Source organism: Lathyrus oleraceus, chromosome 7, assembly GCF_024323335.1.
Source record: "Lathyrus oleraceus cultivar Zhongwan6 chromosome 7, CAAS_Psat_ZW6_1.0, whole genome shotgun sequence".
Taxonomy (NCBI): domain Eukaryota; kingdom Viridiplantae; phylum Streptophyta; class Magnoliopsida; order Fabales; family Fabaceae; genus Lathyrus; species Lathyrus oleraceus.
The window spans coordinates 492255878-492273440 of record NC_066585.1 but is presented as its reverse complement, the minus strand read 5'-3'; the positions used below and the strand labels follow the sequence as shown (position 1 = coordinate 492273440).

At 33.6% G+C, this 17563-nt stretch overlaps 2 protein-coding genes across 3 annotated transcripts in view; one reads left to right on the top strand and one right to left on the bottom strand.

The window, feature by feature from the left end:
- LOC127100338 (histone H4) overlaps positions 1-8256 on the top strand; it is an 80854-nt gene extending 72598 nt beyond the window's left edge. For both annotated transcript variants that reach the window (XM_051037468.1, XM_051037470.1), the window contains exon 3: positions 7888-8256. In XM_051037468.1, the coding sequence (XP_050893425.1) occupies positions 7888-8075 (188 nt within the window). In that variant the 3' untranslated portion in view covers positions 8076-8256. The remainder of the gene's footprint in view (positions 1-7887) is intronic.
- Positions 8257-12565: 4309 nt separating this feature from the next.
- LOC127101525 (receptor-like protein kinase HERK 1) lies at positions 12566-15675 on the bottom strand. Its single transcript, XM_051038966.1, has one exon. The coding sequence runs from the start codon at positions 15314-15316 to the stop codon at positions 12788-12790; it is 2529 nt and encodes an 842-aa protein (XP_050894923.1). The 5' UTR covers positions 15317-15675; the 3' UTR covers positions 12566-12787.
- Positions 15676-17563: the final 1888 nt, after the last annotated feature.

The window sequence follows — 17563 nt, the reverse complement described above, 5'->3', positions numbered from 1 at the left end:
GCTTATTCGTAATTGTATGCTCGTACACGTAATGCCAAGTCATTATGCGTATTGCCTCATCCCCGTACGCGTATGATGCGAGTTCCAACAGAAGGGAGGAAAAAATGAGCTTCTGCCCTTATGCGTTACAGGGAAGGCGTTACACGGAATGACATGCCTGGAACATGGCATTACACGTAACAGGTAAGGCATTACGCGAAATGACATGTCTGGAACAGGTCATTACGCGTAACAGAGAAGACATTACACGGAATGACATGCCTGGAACAGGGCATTACAAGTAACAGGAAGGCATTACGCGTAATGAGGCCAAAAAAACTCAGGAAGCCCAAAACATGTCCATTTAATCATGAAATTTGATTTTTCGAGGGTTTGACGATTTTGGACGGCAAAAACACGTTTTGAAGGTTGGAGAACTCAGATTTTGAAGGTGGATTCATATTTTCAGGAGCTTTTTGCGATTGAAGATCAATTCATCTAAAATTTCTGTAATGGAAACATTCTTTATCGTGTTTTATTTTATTTTTATAAGTAGCTAAATCCCCCAATGTTTGGGGGTCCCTGAGTCAGATCTGTAATGACCTCGAATTTCTCTTTGCAATGACAATTTTATTTCATCATATTTGATTTATTCTCTTAACTGTTTTAACGCTTTCTCTGTCGGAAAAACAGAGTTTGACTTATTAGTAACAATTAAGCTGGACTGCAATTGTTTTTGATCTGCTTGAGAATATTTTATAGTTGATATTACCTAGGACTATGAATACCATATAAGAACCAGATTATTCTTGATAAATTAATGCTTAATTTCATTCGTACTTTTTTATGGAGATAAGAGTTAGGTTGAATGATTAAAAATTGTCTCACTAAGGACTTAAGAGTAAATACTCGTAAGAACATGTAATCAATTATCTAGAATCTTTTGTTGCATTGTGAGTTCAAAGTTGTCACATAATTGAATCATACAATATCCCTAACATATTACTCATATTTGTTTAAACCGTCAATTACTTTGTTTACTTTATCTGCAATTATTCTCATAACTCAACAAATCAATCCAAAACTCCAAAGACTTTTGTTTAAGTGAAATTAATCCATGACTGTGTATCGTCATGCAGTGTTTAAGATCGATATTGGAAATTTTCCTTCTTATTACTAGATTGACAGATAAGTACACTTTCTCATCATGTTAATTTCAAAATTAAAATTGTGGCTTAAGTTGATGTAGCAAGAAGATGTAGCAAGAATTATTTTGCTTTATAATAACATATATTACAATAAAAGACTGATGTATCAAATGATTTAAAGATTGCATTGTGCTGAACAAAATAAAGACCTTTGTGTTACATGCATGTTTACTTGATGGAATCGGAAAGTACTGTATATTATATTGTAAAAAAATTATTGTCAACCACTCAATTCTGAATAAGCATAGCACTGGCAATACGTATAAGCATTTCTCAGAATTTTATTAGAGGATTGAAACATTCTAATAAATAATAATTGATCAATTAACATTCATTAATATTATATAAATATGATATGTTTATGAAATACACTTTTCTAAAAGATGAACAAATTTTTAATAACAAATAAGAAACACATATTTTTTGTGCTCGTATTTAATATTTTATGGTTACATAACTTTGGAAATATATAATAATATTTTATTTTGATGAAACACAATTAAAACTAACCAATTTGTCTTTTATACAGCACAACACAACCGATTTCTTTTACAAAGTAGTATATTTCATAAAGTAAAAAAACATCATGAATAGTTTCATAGTTTGAGGAAAAGATTCACAGAATGCTTCAGACTTTGTATAAAAATCATTTATATTACTCCCAAATGGTTGCTGAAAATTCTTTCAAATATTGTCATACATTTCACACAGATTATTAGAAAAGTCACTTCAATCCTCCAATTATTATGGATATAGTTCAACCTACACTAAATTATCATTCTATATCAATATTGGATAAATCTCTATTTAAAAATAATAGCAGTATAACCTCATAATTTTAATGGAAAAATTAAGATTAGAATATAACTTACATGCTATAAGTTTTCAAAAACTTATTTGAAAATAAAATTAGTGGTACACTTCAATGCTTGATTTTCTTTATCATGAATTAATATTTTGAATCCTTTTTTACTCTTTATCTTCGGTATTGAGACATATAATTAACCATGATTAAATACATTCCTATGTAAATATAACTCAATATAATATAATGACTGATCTTGAACTTTGTTAATTGTTATAACATAACAGAAAATTATAGGAAATTGTCTTCTAGTTAGCTTGAAGGGCCATGAAGACTCTGTAGGAGTAATATTCATTATTGGAATATAAATGATATCTCCAATGTTCTTTCCTTATATGAATTTTGCTTCAATCACATTGTGTGCCAATCTTATAACTATAAGTCTTGTTCCATTACACAATCCTTATGATTGATCCATATTTATGAGGAGCATTATTGGTGTGCCAATCTTCAACTTAATTTTATGATTAGGGAGCCCTGAAGTTGTCAATATATTTAAAAAATCTAGAATCAGTACATCAAAAGCTTCATTGCCATCAACTTCAAATCTATCAACAAAATCTGAGCTTAGATATTCTCTTTCCTCTCCTACAAAACATATGAAATTATCATTATTGTTTACACTAAATCTTATATGTATACAAAAGTTTCTAATATTCTATTACCTGAAATTAATCCTAAAATATATTGATTGATGACATCCACAATCTTGATTGTTCCTGCCAAAATAGCTCTAGACTGTAAGAAATTTTCATTCTTGTAATTCTCGTCAAATTTTGGATATGTGCTTTGAACTATGGCTTCAAGTGGATCATCAAAATTAGTGATTAACAATTTAGTTGGTATATCAATATTTGCATAACCATCATTAGGCTAAATAACTTTCCATCTCCAACTTTTAAAATCCAATTTGAAAATTGTTCCACTTCATAATCATTGGAAGTCTGACTATTTTGTTGAAGATGTTCTTTGTAAGTCTCAACACCTGATAGTGATCTCATATGTATGATGTATTAATTGTGACATGAATTATATCTGAAAGGCTTCCTCTTGGTACAAATGATACTATTTGTCTAAAATCACCATAAAAACACAATTACCTTGCCTCCAAATATTTTGTTTGAAGTCTTGGATCCAGCCATTATGTCTTTGAATGTTTTATCCAATGCTTCAAGACAAAACTTGTTAGCCATTGGAACTTCGTCCCATATTATCAACTTGGTTAATTTCAAAAGCTTAACACAATCACTTTCTTTATTTATATTACATGTAAATTACCCAAGTGTAGGTATTGGAATATTGAACTTAAATGTGTTGTTCGACCTCTCAGAAGTAACAATGATGCTATTCTAGATGAAGTGACGGTCAAACAAATATGTTTTCTTTAACATATGTAAGAAGCTAAAGTTCTTCACATATGCGTCTTCCTTGTACCACCATACCCATATAGAAAAAACACACTGCTTTTTTTTTATTGTTTACCACTTCCATTATTCTTTTGAAGACATCTCTTTGCTTATCTTGTTAATAATAAAAATAAGAAAAAACTTATTAACTTTGATGATAAACGAAATCATAAAAAATAGAAAACAAATTTAAATAGTAAAAACAATTGACTTTAAGGCTATTTGTAAGATTTTGATATAATTTATTGAATTCTTGAAGTTGCTCAGTTGGATCATACTTACACTCTTCATAAATAAGTTTGTTCCCAAACTGTTCAAAGACATACCCTTTTGGATATGGCATTCCAGGAAACTCCCTTAAACTCTTGCGATTTCTTTGAAGATTCTTTCAATTTCAATCAATGTTAGATTTCTAATTTCTTCAGCTGATAACCTCAAATCTATGACATTTGCAACACATAACCAAAATTATAATTAAACAAAAGGATATGGAATAAGAATATTGATATTATAATTGTACAATTAAAACATAATGAAGTATAAGATGTACAATATGTCAGAATATTAGTCATACCTCTATTGTTTGCAATTCTTTGTTGAGCATAAAGTATGCCACCTGCTGAGATATGCCATGTGCTCTTGCATACATGGTTTAACCTATTCATGCTACTTGACAATACCATATGGAAAATAGTATCCTTAAAAAGTGACCAGAATCCCAATGATTTTCCTCTTTAATGGCTGCTATTAATTCTCTATCATCTCTTATGAATCCCAAAACAAAACATGCATTCTGAAATGTATCATATAAGATGCTGTTGACAGTTTTTATTTCACCATAACTTGGTGGTCCTTTCACATGTGTTAACATCATCCTCAGATGGTACATTTCACTTATACACGAAGGACCCCAAATTAGCCTACCAATTATGTAACCTTTTTTATGGGGTCTCCATTATCTTTTTTTCTTGACATACACAAACTTTGAAACAAATTTGTTGTAAGTTAACTCTCGAGCTTCATGGTACATTTTGTTTGCTTCAAACCATGATGTAAACATTGATCAGTCACACATGGTTTCAAAAGAACGACATTAATTTGCTTAAAGTCAGTGTAATATATAGAATTTTGACCCTCATAGTGAAAGAACAGTCTTTCTACATCTGGTTTTCTACCATGTATTGGAAAGGAAAATATCCTCCAACACGTTTCATTTGGAGAAAAATACCTACAATCAAGGTATTGTTTGATCTCGTCAATATCTCGTTGTTGAATGGAATTTCCATATTTATTTGGTACAATGGTATGAGTGATCCTGTCATACCCTTTGTTGATGTACTTGAATAAGTACTTAATTGATGTACTTTGCTTCCACCATTCCCTATTAATATGAGCTTGGTACTTTATCAACAACTTTGGATTATATGGGATAATATGTCGGTTATTCATTTGATTTCCATTTTTAGTAATTGTGTGGCTATTGTTCCTTCTTCTATACATGAGATACCGATCCTGGTCAACAACTGTTTCAGTTTGATTTTTTTTTGGAAATTTTTTAGAATATTTTCCATCTTTCATACATGGTGCAACTCGATTTGCACTTCCATATTATCCATGAATCATGTGAGGTTTAACCAAGTTATACAATCCTGGATCAGTTCCTTGATTAGGAATTTCAGTAGATATAATACAATCAATATCATTTGGAGTTGGATATTTATTTGATGGATGAAAAAAAATTAGAACGTGAGCATAAGGCAACCCTCTCCTTTAAAATTCAATTATATACATATTTGTAAAAAGATTGGCAATAACAAATGAGTAAGACATTAAAAAAACTATCATAACATTAACAATAATATTTCACCATTTAGTCTAGTTACTTTACTTACATGCAAGCACCTTTCTCAATGCACATTGCTTCGTCAAATCAGATAACAACTCATTGAATTTCATCTTAAAAACTCTAGATATTATGTATGAACGGTCATGTGCTTTCAAATGCATCGGACCAAGAAAATATTGAATTTTAGGCCAAATAGGATTACATGTGAAACTAATGAAAAGATTAGGGAATCCAACATAACTGCATATTGCCATTCCGTCAAAGTATTGTTGATCCATATATCTACGACTACCAACACATGATGAAGGCAACACAATCCTCTTTCATGTGTTTGCACCTTATGTTTAACCATTGGAGTTAAATTCACTAAAAATGTGATACTTTCAACTCTTAATTTTGATTGATTCTTTCTAAGCCACCTAAACCTTTCAAATTCCATCATTGTAAATTCATCAATAAAAGTTGTTGGTAAAGTCTTCTTGATCTCAATATTTTTTGTGCCTCATTTGGTCTCGATTGAATTCTAAAGGCTAACCACTCTCTTATTATAAGTTGATTCCTTTTTGTGGCTTGCTCCCATGGTATATCTTCATTTTCTATTTCTGTCAACTGAAAGTTACCTTCAACTTGCATGTTAGAACCTTTGAAGTGTCTAGTTGAGACTGATTCTAACAATATTATAAAAATTAAATAACTAAAATGAATCTATTATATATTATAAATCAAATTATTATTCTGATATACCTCATCAATATTCAAGTCATTCTCAATTTGTTTAATAAATGTCTCTTCCATTGAGAGCTTGTTGACAAATGCTTGATTGAAATCTAGCTTAACCTTAACTCTCTATGCTATTTTCTTATTTAACTACTTATCAAGGTTATCAGGATAAACCATATGATTATCTTTTTCTTCCTCAATATATATATATATATATATATATATATATATATATATATATATATATATATATATATATATATATATAATATATATATATATATATATATATATATATATATATATATATATATATATATATATATATATATATATATATATATATATATATAATGAGGTGATTAAAATCTAGAATTACATTCAATATGCTATTAACAAAAAATGGTTTAATATTCAAGAAAATGTTACCTCTAACATTATCTTATGCATACGGTTGACTGTCTTACCAATAATAGTAGTACAATCATTATCCCAAAAAATAAATTGATACTTTGCATCACAATTGCTTACATACATCTCAATTTTGTACCTGTTTTATTTGACAAATAAAAGTGTGTGTTGAACTTCAATATAAAATATAATATGATTTTTAAATCCTAGAAGATAAATTTACCTTGGAATATTCAGGTCAGTTTGAATTGTAAGTAAATGTGATAAACAGATCTAGAAAACCAATATGACTACAAATTACCATTCCATCAAAATAAAATTGTTCCATGAACCTCCGACTTCCAATATAACTGGACGATAGCACCACTCTTTTACCTTTGTTTGATCATTCAATGTTGACGGACTGTTCAATTTCATTCAAATTAAGTTTCTCTAACTCCGTCATAGTAAATCCATCAACTAAAAATAGTTGAAACAACTGCCTTGACCGCAACAAAGTATGAGCTTCATTAGTTCTAGTTTGAATTCTTAATGTAAGTTATTCTCCAATGGTAAACCTATTCATCTCTCTTACTTTTTTTGGATTGTTTCCCTATAAATCAGTCCAAGTCTAAAACCATATTCGCCGTATGAAAATAGAAGTGGATACTAAAACGCTAGATAACCTGAATGAAACTCACTAATTCTTTTCAGTCTTCCACTCTGTCTTTCAAATATAATATCCCTCTTAAAATCTGTATCATCATCTCCAACAATAAATGCAACAATCTCTAAAACGGTTGATTGATGTTAATTTAGTGTTAAAGAAGTACTCCCTTTGATCCTATTTATAAGAGTAAATTTTTTTTTTAGATTTATTGAATAATCCATACAACTAAACTGTATAATGAACTATATACATTGATTATGCAATGAATTTAAAAAATCATATTTCTCTTCTAAATAAGACCATGAATAATATATTATGAGTAATGTAATTAGTACAAATTTATCTGAAAACATGACACAAAAGAAAAAGCTGGGAATTTTATAGGCGCCAAAAAATTCCAAAATCACTGAGCGTAGCAATATGGCAAATTGGATTACTAACTTCTTCCGCCACGTCATCGATCCGTTCTCAGTTTAATCTAATATCCAGACCGTACATTAACCTCCCCTCAACGATCCAGAACAGCTCCGTGAAACCCACCCGGATCGATCTAAAACGATCTAAACAATCTCGTAAAAATAAAAAACCTATAAATAAAAACCCCACACAATAATCAATCTCAGCAAATCCATTTCTTCATCATTCTTCATCAATTTGTTAATTACACTCTGAAATCAAGATGTCTGGGCGTGGAAAAGGTGGAAAGGGTTTGGGAAAGGGAGGAGCAAAACGACACCGTAAGGTTCTCCGCGATAACATTCAAGGTATTACCAAGCCGGCTATTCGCCGTCTTGCTCGCAGAGGTGGAGTGAAGCGTATCAGTGGTCTGATCTATGAAGAAACACGCGGTGTTCTCAAGATCTTTTTGGAGAATGTGATTCGTGATGCAGTTACATACACTGAACATGCTAGGAGAAAGACTGTTACTGCTATGGATGTTGTTTACGCTCTCAAGAGACAGGGAAGAACTCTTTACGGATTTGGGGGTTAGGGTTAGTGTTAGGGTTTCATTTTCAATCGATTTTCTGTCGGTTTTGCAATTTATGTATATTCTGGGATTGAAATGTTGCAGCCATTAGGAGAGATCAATTTGATATGACTTTGCTTGTGGCATTTTGTAATCCAATTTCTATAATGTTAATGTTGCAACCAGCTCATTTCGTTTTCTGTTATGATATTTCTGTATTTTTAGTTCAGCTGTTGAAATTGACTATCACTTACATATAAACAATTTTCAGAGAAGATAGAAAAAAACCATTTCACCGAATTGCATGCTTAGCAAATTCAATAAACAATTTTGTTTCACCTTTATCTTATAGTTAAGTGCAAAACGTTGGCTAAATTGTCAGATTTAAGATAATCTATATTAGTCCTTCAATTTGTAAAAGCCTATCGATTAAGTCCCCTGAAATTTCATGTGTTAATTCAATTATATTTCCTAATTTAACACTGCAATTTTAAAGGTTTTTGAATTGACTTGATGCTTCAAAAAGACTAATTTTAATTCTGTCATTGGTTTGGATAGATGTTCGGGAATGAGATATCTTTAATGATATTGAAATAATTTAGGTTCTTTAATAGACTTAAGTGACTGATTTCAAAATATCCTCCTGATCGCCACAATGATTATCTTCCTTAGAGGTCTTTACGACCATGTGCTGCATCATACTTGATTAGGAAAAATGTGGTGCATGAGTCTTTAATAAGTAGCCCCTACTTTATTTAATCTAAAAGATGTGATCTTATAATGATAGTTGTAGTTATTTGACATGAATGCAATTTTCAACTCATCCAGGGGGTCCATTTTGATCCGTTGTAGTCGGAGTAGGCATCCATGAAGCTCAAACTTTTGTACTCCAATAAGTCGTCTATCTATCTGTCAATGTTTGGCAATATGTAAGGGTTCTTAAGGGACGCCGGATTCAAATAAGTGAAATTTATGCACATCTACCATTTTTGAGATGCCTTTCAAACCAACACTATGTTCACCAACCAAGTTAGGCATTTAATTATAGCTATGAAACCGAACACTATGTTCACCAACCAAGTTAGGCATTTAATTATAGCTATGAAACCGATTTTTTTTTAATTTCCCAGCTTCTTCCTTAATGGCTGCTTACTTCTCCTTCCTTACTTTGCATTTTCTTTGCATTACTTACTTCATTGTTGAGTTTATGTCCATGTGATGGCATCTAACTCTAGTGTTAATCCTTGACATATCCGAGGGGTCTAAATCAATATTTTTCATAGTAGGGTGATCAACTTCTCTTCTCCGGCTTCTGTCATGAAGGTTCTCATCTTGGTGGGTGGAATACCCGACTTTTATAATTTTGGTGTTCTCCTTCAATCCGAACACCATTTTGAGAGTATTATATCCTTTCACTTGGACTTCCTTTCCCTAGAAACCGACCAAGGAACCCATGAATGATTGAAGAATGTCTCGATCTAATTTTAATCTCTCAAAGGAGTCCCAATATAAGACATTAACCAAGTATCCAACATATATTATCACTCGTTTGATTTCCCAGTTTGACAGTTGTACCTTTATCACCATAAAGTCATTTTCATGTGGGAGGACCCTGACGCCGTCTTTACGAGAGAAAGTGATCTTAGGATCTAGACCATCTTTTGGGTCTGAATCTGGCTTAATGGTTGAGTCCTCCACCTTCATGACCTCACAAACATATCTTTTATGGGAGGAACTAGATTCTCCGTCATGGTGAATCCTTCTGTGATGGTATTCAATGTATAGGGGTTAAGTTTGTCCTCTTCTTTTCTTTTTGCCTATTTGTCTTGTTTAGACTCAGGGCTCCTGAGTTGGTCTCACCCCTAGGCTATGGAAATGTCCCTTACTTATCGAGAGCTTCCTATAATATACTTTAGCAAATGACCTTCTTGAATAAGGCGCTTAATCTCCCTCTTGAGCTAGTAGCAGTCGTCAGTTTCACGATTCTTAACCTTGTAGTATTTTCACCACCTGTTGGGTTTGGTCCCCATGAGTTGGCAGAGGCGGGATGTCGTGGGTGGCGTGAAGTTGTCTGCGAGTCTCCCACTGCATTTGAAAGTTCCCATATCCCTAACGGGTGAAGTGTAGTGGTTCTAAAGATGTTAGTATGACAGGACAGACTCACCGACAACATGCTCTTTGACATCCTTAGATTTTTTTTGTTGCACTCTTCCTTCTTGATATAACACTCAGTCTGCACCATAATTTCATCCATGGAAACAAAGGACTTATGTGCGAGAGACAAATTAAAGTCTACGACCTTCAAACCATTTTAGAATTGTCCCACAAACATCTATCAATTATCATAATGTATTACCTTTATAGCCACCTCATTGAACCGAACGATGTATTCCCCTAACCGACATTTAATAGGCAGGTTGTTGAAACATTTAGGTGTTTACTCGTCGAAAATTGATGGACCAGTTTCTTCGAAAGATCTTGATAACTGATCACTGAAAATGGGACAAGTTCATGAACCACTTGAGAGTTGTCTCTTTGAAAGTATTGGACAAGAGCTTGTGTTTCATGGAGTCAAAAGTGTCAATTTGTGGATCTATGTGCTTGCAGGTGATGAAGATCTGCATCTGATGTTTTGATGACGACAACGCATGATAATAACTTTCAACCTCAATGATGATAGGATAACCTAAGAAAGTATATTATTAATCATCAAAAGGACTGAAGATCAAAGTTCCGATACAAACAAAAATTATCTAGCAAAAAGTCTTGAAGTTGTTTTGAGAAAGGTGTGAAAGCTTGTCAGGTTTTGTCTGTCTGTCTGAGTGGATGAAGTTTTGTAAAAGTAAAGTAGTAGCTTAAGAATACTAAAACAAATCACATACTGAAAATGATTTTCTAAGCCAAAACTATGTGATTAAAAAGTTGTCCAAAATTTTTTTCAAAGAATTTTAACTATCTAATCGATTGGAAAGATGTGTCAATCGATTGGTAAAACTTTTCTAATCAGCCAATCGATTTGAGCATTTTGACAATCAATTAGAAGAATGTGAATCGATTACAAAATCAATATGGACATCACATTAATGACTTATAACGACTCTATATCAAAATCTTCCTATTTGGGCTTGCCAATCATTTGCAAATGAGTTGTCTAATCGATTGGAGATTTTTGTCAATCTATTAGATAATCAATGCAACCCATGAATTGTTTCCTTTCTCTGATTTTCCAACCACTATATAAGAGAGGCTCACCCTCATTTCAAACCACACCACTTTCCAATATTTTCATATTTCTTTAAAATTTATTTCTCTCCCTCTCTTTAGAAAATATTTTTATTCACTTCAAATTTCCTTAGTGCTACTAAATGAAGCTTTACTTGTGAGGAAGATAATTTTTGTAAGTGGTCGTGCTAGTCGTTTATATTCTTAAGGATGCGATACCTTTAAGAGATTGAGTTTGGTTCTTGATATCAACTTGTCATAAAATCTTTCTTCTTGGTTTATTAAGCTTTGTCCGAAAAAGCTTTGTTTTGGTTATTGAGATCTACCATAAATCTCTAAACAATTTGATAGTTTACCCTGGAATAAAAACTATCACTTGGTTGTGGATAAGCCTGTTAAAATCTCAAGATTAGACTGTATTAAGGTTCGTGGGCATAATCTTTAAAAGCTCATTGTCTATAATGAAACTCTCAAGAAGACCACTTGGGGACAAGATTAGTCCAACATTCAGTCAAACATATATAAATCTCTGGTGCAATCCTTCTAAATTTATCTCTTTATTTTCTACAATTTACTTTAAACATTTTATTTTCGATGTGATTATTCACCTAAAATTTACTAATACGATCTTAATCGAGAAAGTTTAAAATTAATCACGAACTTTGAATACCACAATTCACACCATCTCTCTTGTGCTTGAAGTCACTTGTCCAACACAATCATCGTCATCTGAGTATTATTGGTGGCAGTGTGTTCATCGAGTTGCTTTTCCCATCAAATTTCACCAATGATTGTGGTTTGGAATTTTCTGGTACATGAGTGTTCTTGATCTCATCAGAGAAAGGATGGTGATCCATGACCTCATCGTCTTCATGAGGGTTTTCATCACGATGTTGTCCCTGAATGATCAGGACTTTATCCTGCAAAGCTTGGTTGGAGTGACAGAATTCCTCCATAGTACCTTGCATCTCTGCTAAGGCCTCGTTGTCGTCGTTACGATTACTGCTAGTTGTTGTGGTTCCTCGTCATGCACAATGGTGAGAGACATAACTGATGCAATTGAGTATTAAGTGAGGGTGTAGTCTATGTCTTTTTCACCGAGGTTCATACGGTGGATTACAAATATAGATCCTATGTCACCCTCATTTAGTTTCATGTCAAATCTTTCTAGCATTTTGCAGAAATAGGAAACAATAGCCCCCTTTGATAACAGAGGAATCGTGATTCAAAATCAAGAACTAAGGTGACCAGGGTTCACTGGCCTCTCTAGTGCAAAATTGTCCTTTCTCAAATTTGACACAGATCATGAGCAAAATATGCACATGAAGTTTTGTAATTAAAGAACAAGTTACAGCATGCTGAAAAAGACCATTTCACAGAATTGCATACTTAGCAAATTGGTCTTTATTTACAACTCTATTGTTAGGAATAACAGTACTACAGTTTAGAACACAAAAGCCACCAAAACCATAAAAAGTAGTGTAATATGCAGAATATAAATGTATTATTCAATGTCACCTTCCCTCAGACTTCACCAACTGTGAGAATACTTTACTCATTGAAACACCGGAAAGATCATCAAGACTCGAAGCTTCAAATTGCGCAACCGAAACACTTTTTTCGTGATCGAAATTATTGATTTGCGGAGAGAGTTCACCGATCATGTTAGTGCTGTTTTCTTCGGGATCGCCTTGAACAACAGCCTCTTGCAGTTGAAGAGCATACTCCAGATTCCACAATACATCTCCCATTGAAGGCCTGTCAACACCAAAATCAGCCAAACATTTTTCAGCAGTTTCTCCAAATTTTCTTAGGGAATCCGGTCTGATTTTCCCCTCAAGATTTGGATCCACGATTCGTGCAAGTTCCCCTCTTTTCTGCCATTTCATCGACCATTCTGCCAAATTCACCATTTCTCTAGGAAGAGATGGATCTATAACAGGTCTTGCACACAAAACCTCAAACAAAACTACCCCGAATGAGTACACGTCAGATTTCTCTGTTAACTGTTGCCTTCTGAAATACTCCGGGTCAAGGTAGCCAAAACTCCCTTTGACGGCTGTGCTCACGTGCGTCTGATCGATTTCCGGTCCGATCTTTGATAGCCCAAAATCGGCAACTTTCGCCATGAAGTTCTCATCAAGAAGGATGTTTGCAGATTTTACATCGCGGTGAATAACCGCTTTAGCATAGCCGGTATGAAGGTAATGGAGTCCCCTAGCTGCTCCGATGCATATCTCGAGCCTCTCTTTCCAGCTTAAGCTGGGCAGACCCGAGCCATAGAGATGACTCTTGACAGTTCCGTTCTCCATGTACTCATATATCAAGATCATTTCATTCCTTTCATCACAATATCCGATCAATGATACCAGATGGCGATGACGGAACTGGGACAACATTTCTATTTCGGTTCGGAATTCTGCAAGTCCCTGATGTGACCGAGGGTTCCCCCTCTTACAAGCAACTTTAGTTCCGTCGTTTAGTTCACCTTTGTATACCTTACCAAAACCACCTACGCCAATAACCCAACTCTCATCGAAACTGTTTGTGGCCTCCTGAACTGCCACAAACGGGAAGCGATACCCAAAGTTCGAAGCAGCACTTCCTGTTGTGGCGTTTGAATATTTACTTCCCATTGTGTGAGAAGTTCCGTCGTTGATCGATAAAGGAACCCATGTCTTTGAATGCCCTTGTTGTGCCAACCGTCTTCTTCTCATGAAGAATACAAAGAAAACTCCAACCACCGCGCAAAGTATCCCAAGACTCACACCAACTATCACGCCAACTTTCTTAGAGTTCGAACCATGATTACTCGTCAAAAACACGGCTGTCGATGCACTAAGACTGCTCTTAGAGTTGTTCATTTTCATGATCTCAAGACCATTCAAAATGGCATTAGGATAATCACTATTTGCGTCAGAAGGGCCAATACTCACAAGAATTTTATTGTCGACCGACGGTGGTGTAACGAAATCCATAAAATAAGGAGTAGCCAAAACATTATTAGTCTTTGCACTGAGATCAACATCCTTTTCAGCTAACAACGAATCAATGTAAACATTGAAATAGAGTTCATTAAGACCTTTACTGACAATATCACAGAAGTGAAGTCGAACAAGATATTGAAATTCCGGCTCCACATCAAACCTCCACGTCACATTGAAATTGCTCCGCGGATCACTATCCGAGTTCATCTCTGTTAAAGTACCATAGACACTAGCAGGAGCAATATTTTCTGTTGGCCCCCCTTTTACATATTTAACAGCACCTATACTCGAAAAATTTCTAGCAAGGTTAGGTAGTATAAGAAAGCTTACATCAGGAACCCAAGTTCGACGAAGCGGATCAACGCCAAAAGAAACACTCGGACCACCCATGTTAACCCTAAAAACCGTCTCGAGTGCCTGTGTCAACAACCCCGCATAACTTCTCCTCGGACTCAACGCGATAGCATCATCGGCAATTAAGTCATCCGGCACAGAAACAACTTCAATCGCATTCACAAAAGCAGTTGAATTCTTCGCCGGGGTAAACGTTACAACAACCGCGTCTAAGGTCACATTCACTAAATACTCCTTCATAACACCATTTTCTCCCAACACACTAAAGTTACTAACAAGCACATTGTCTTGAGTCGCAACAGCGAAATTCGCAGCACTAAGATTGTAATTTCGATACAAAAACGGAAAGAAATGAAGCCGGATCCAAACCCTACCCTTTTTGCTAACAGGAAAAGTATACTTTGAAGGCGAATTGAAGATTCTTGCAGTTTGATAAAGAGGTGAATAACCAGTGGTGGAACTGATTGAATTTAAACTAGTATTTGCAAGAATATCATCTTGTGTGGAAAGAAAATTCTTATAGAATTGATCTGAAGTGAAATTGAGATTACCTATAGAAGTATTTGCATGTGAACCACAATCTATAAGGTAATTATCTATAGGAACAAAGTTTGCAGAAAAACACACCAAAGGAAAAATTGATAATACCAACACATAGATGAATATAATAAATAACCAACCTTCTCTATGATTCCACATCATAGTGAAGAAGAATTAACTACTTTCTTTTCTCTTTCAATTGAATCCTGGTACATGCAATAACAAAGAGGTGGAAAAAATAGAGAAAGAAGAAAGCTTTGAATATTATACCTCAAGAAATAAGAACACATGAGCTAGGAAGATCTAAACAACCTTAAAAGTTTGATATAGTCCTAGATTCTTGTATGTACTAGTTTTATTATTTTAGAGGAAAAAAAATATGAAAGAGGGTGAAAGGGTTTTTGGTGCAAAATTGAAGAGAGGTGAGTTGGTAACTGACTGTGAAGCAATAAAAGCAAGAGTTAATGGTACTGTTATTATAATTTATAATATATAGTAGTAAATTAATAACAGATGGATATGGATGAGTGTTTATTGTTGTTTATATAATTAAGGTATTAAGATATGGTTGATTTTGTTGCTTGTTAGGTTTGGTTTTGATGCTGGCAATGACTATCAAATCAAAACCGGAAAATAGTTGGTAAAGTCATACTCATACCTGTAAATGTAATATATACTATTACTATTGTCATATCAAGAATTTTTTTAGTATTGATGTTTTTTATTTTTGACAGCTACTTTAAGTGTACTTATCTAAAGTAGTAATTGTTTTGAATAAGCAAAGATTAATTTATTTTAAACACTCACATGGAAGCACAAGCTATTTTCCTCATTTTCTAATGGCTTGAACTGTATACATGTTGACAAAAATAGAGTTTTTTTTTTAATATCCAGATTTTTTAAAAAAATTTCAAAAATACATATTTTTTCAAAAAAATGACAAAAATGGACATTTTTTTGCCCTATTTTTGTACTTGGGCGCCACCTTAGTTGGCGCCTACCCTTAAAGGGTAGGGCAAGTCGCCACTAGGAGTGGCGCCTACCCTTAAATTTTTTTTTTTTAATATATTTTTTTTTTAATTTTTTTTAATTTTTTAATTTAGATTTATTATAAATATATTAATAATATATATAAATAAAATTATTTACATATATATATATATATATATATATATATATTATATATATATATATATATATATATATATATATATATATATAATTATTATTAAGTAATTAATATTATTTATAAATTTTTGGGAGAATTAGGGTTAATCATGTTAAGGTTAATTTATCAATTATAATTAGGGTTTATTGATCGGTTATAATTAGAGTTTGGTAGTTATGACCTAATTCAAACCCTAATTCCCCATAAGACTAATTAATCAAGTGCGACACTAATTAGGGTTAAGTAGATTGGTGTACAACCGAGATCTTTTCCTATAAATAAAGTGTTATTTCCTTGCATTTTCTTCACCACTATTTCCTATCACTTTCTCTATCAAGTTGAGTTCATGGCATCCCCAAGACCGTCGTCATGGCAGCGAACATCATCAAGGCGCCCGGATCCTGAACCAGTAATCTTAAAAAGGGATGGGCATGTTATTTTCTCGCCTTTGAAACCCCCAATGGAGATGAAATTTTGGAACATCCGTTCGTTGGACCAACTAAAAAGGTCCTTGATGTCTTGGTTAGAGGGAGATTACCAACCTGGTGAAGTCATCAGAAGGATTCAGAGGCTTAGAACAAGGTTCTCATTTGAAACTGGAGAAACGATACGTTGGTGGGTTGAAGTTGAAAGTGACATTGATTGCATCCAAATGACGCATGGATCAGACGACATAGTGTTAACTGTTGTAATTTCTTAGATTTTAATGGTTGTTTGTCATGTTGTTGTTGTATTTGTTATTGTTCTAGTACTTGTTCTTGTTTTAGTACTTGTTTTTGTTCCAGTATTTGTTTTTGTTTTAGTAATTGGTGTTGTAATGTTAGATGTTTGTGTTTGTTGTTCAAGTGTCATCTTCTATTTGGAATAAAAAGTAAACTTTAATGATAAATAGCATTGGTACACAGATTTATGAATATGAAAACTAAGTTGTGGAACTAGATCCACGATATGGACATTTGTTCTTATTATGCCCTAGTTGTCTACATATGCTACACTTCCTCTGCATTTTTTCTGCGACGTCCATTTCAGTTCTAATGCGTCTGCTATTTGGGCGACCACTTTTATTCCGCCGCATCGATTCGTTGTGCCAAACAATTTCCCTGTCATACTCTGGCCAATATGCCACCAATGCTACCACCGGAAAGGGATTGTCGTATACATTTAGCAATGTTGCAACTTTGTAGATGGGAGACACTAGCGACAATGCATCGAAGTGGCTGTGTGAACATGCTGCAATGACA

Bases quoted from the DNA above. Each gene is read 5' to 3' on its own strand.
- LOC127101525 (XM_051038966.1), bottom strand. From the start codon at position 15,316: ATGATGTGGAATCATAGAGAAGGTTGGTTATTTATTATATTCATCTAT.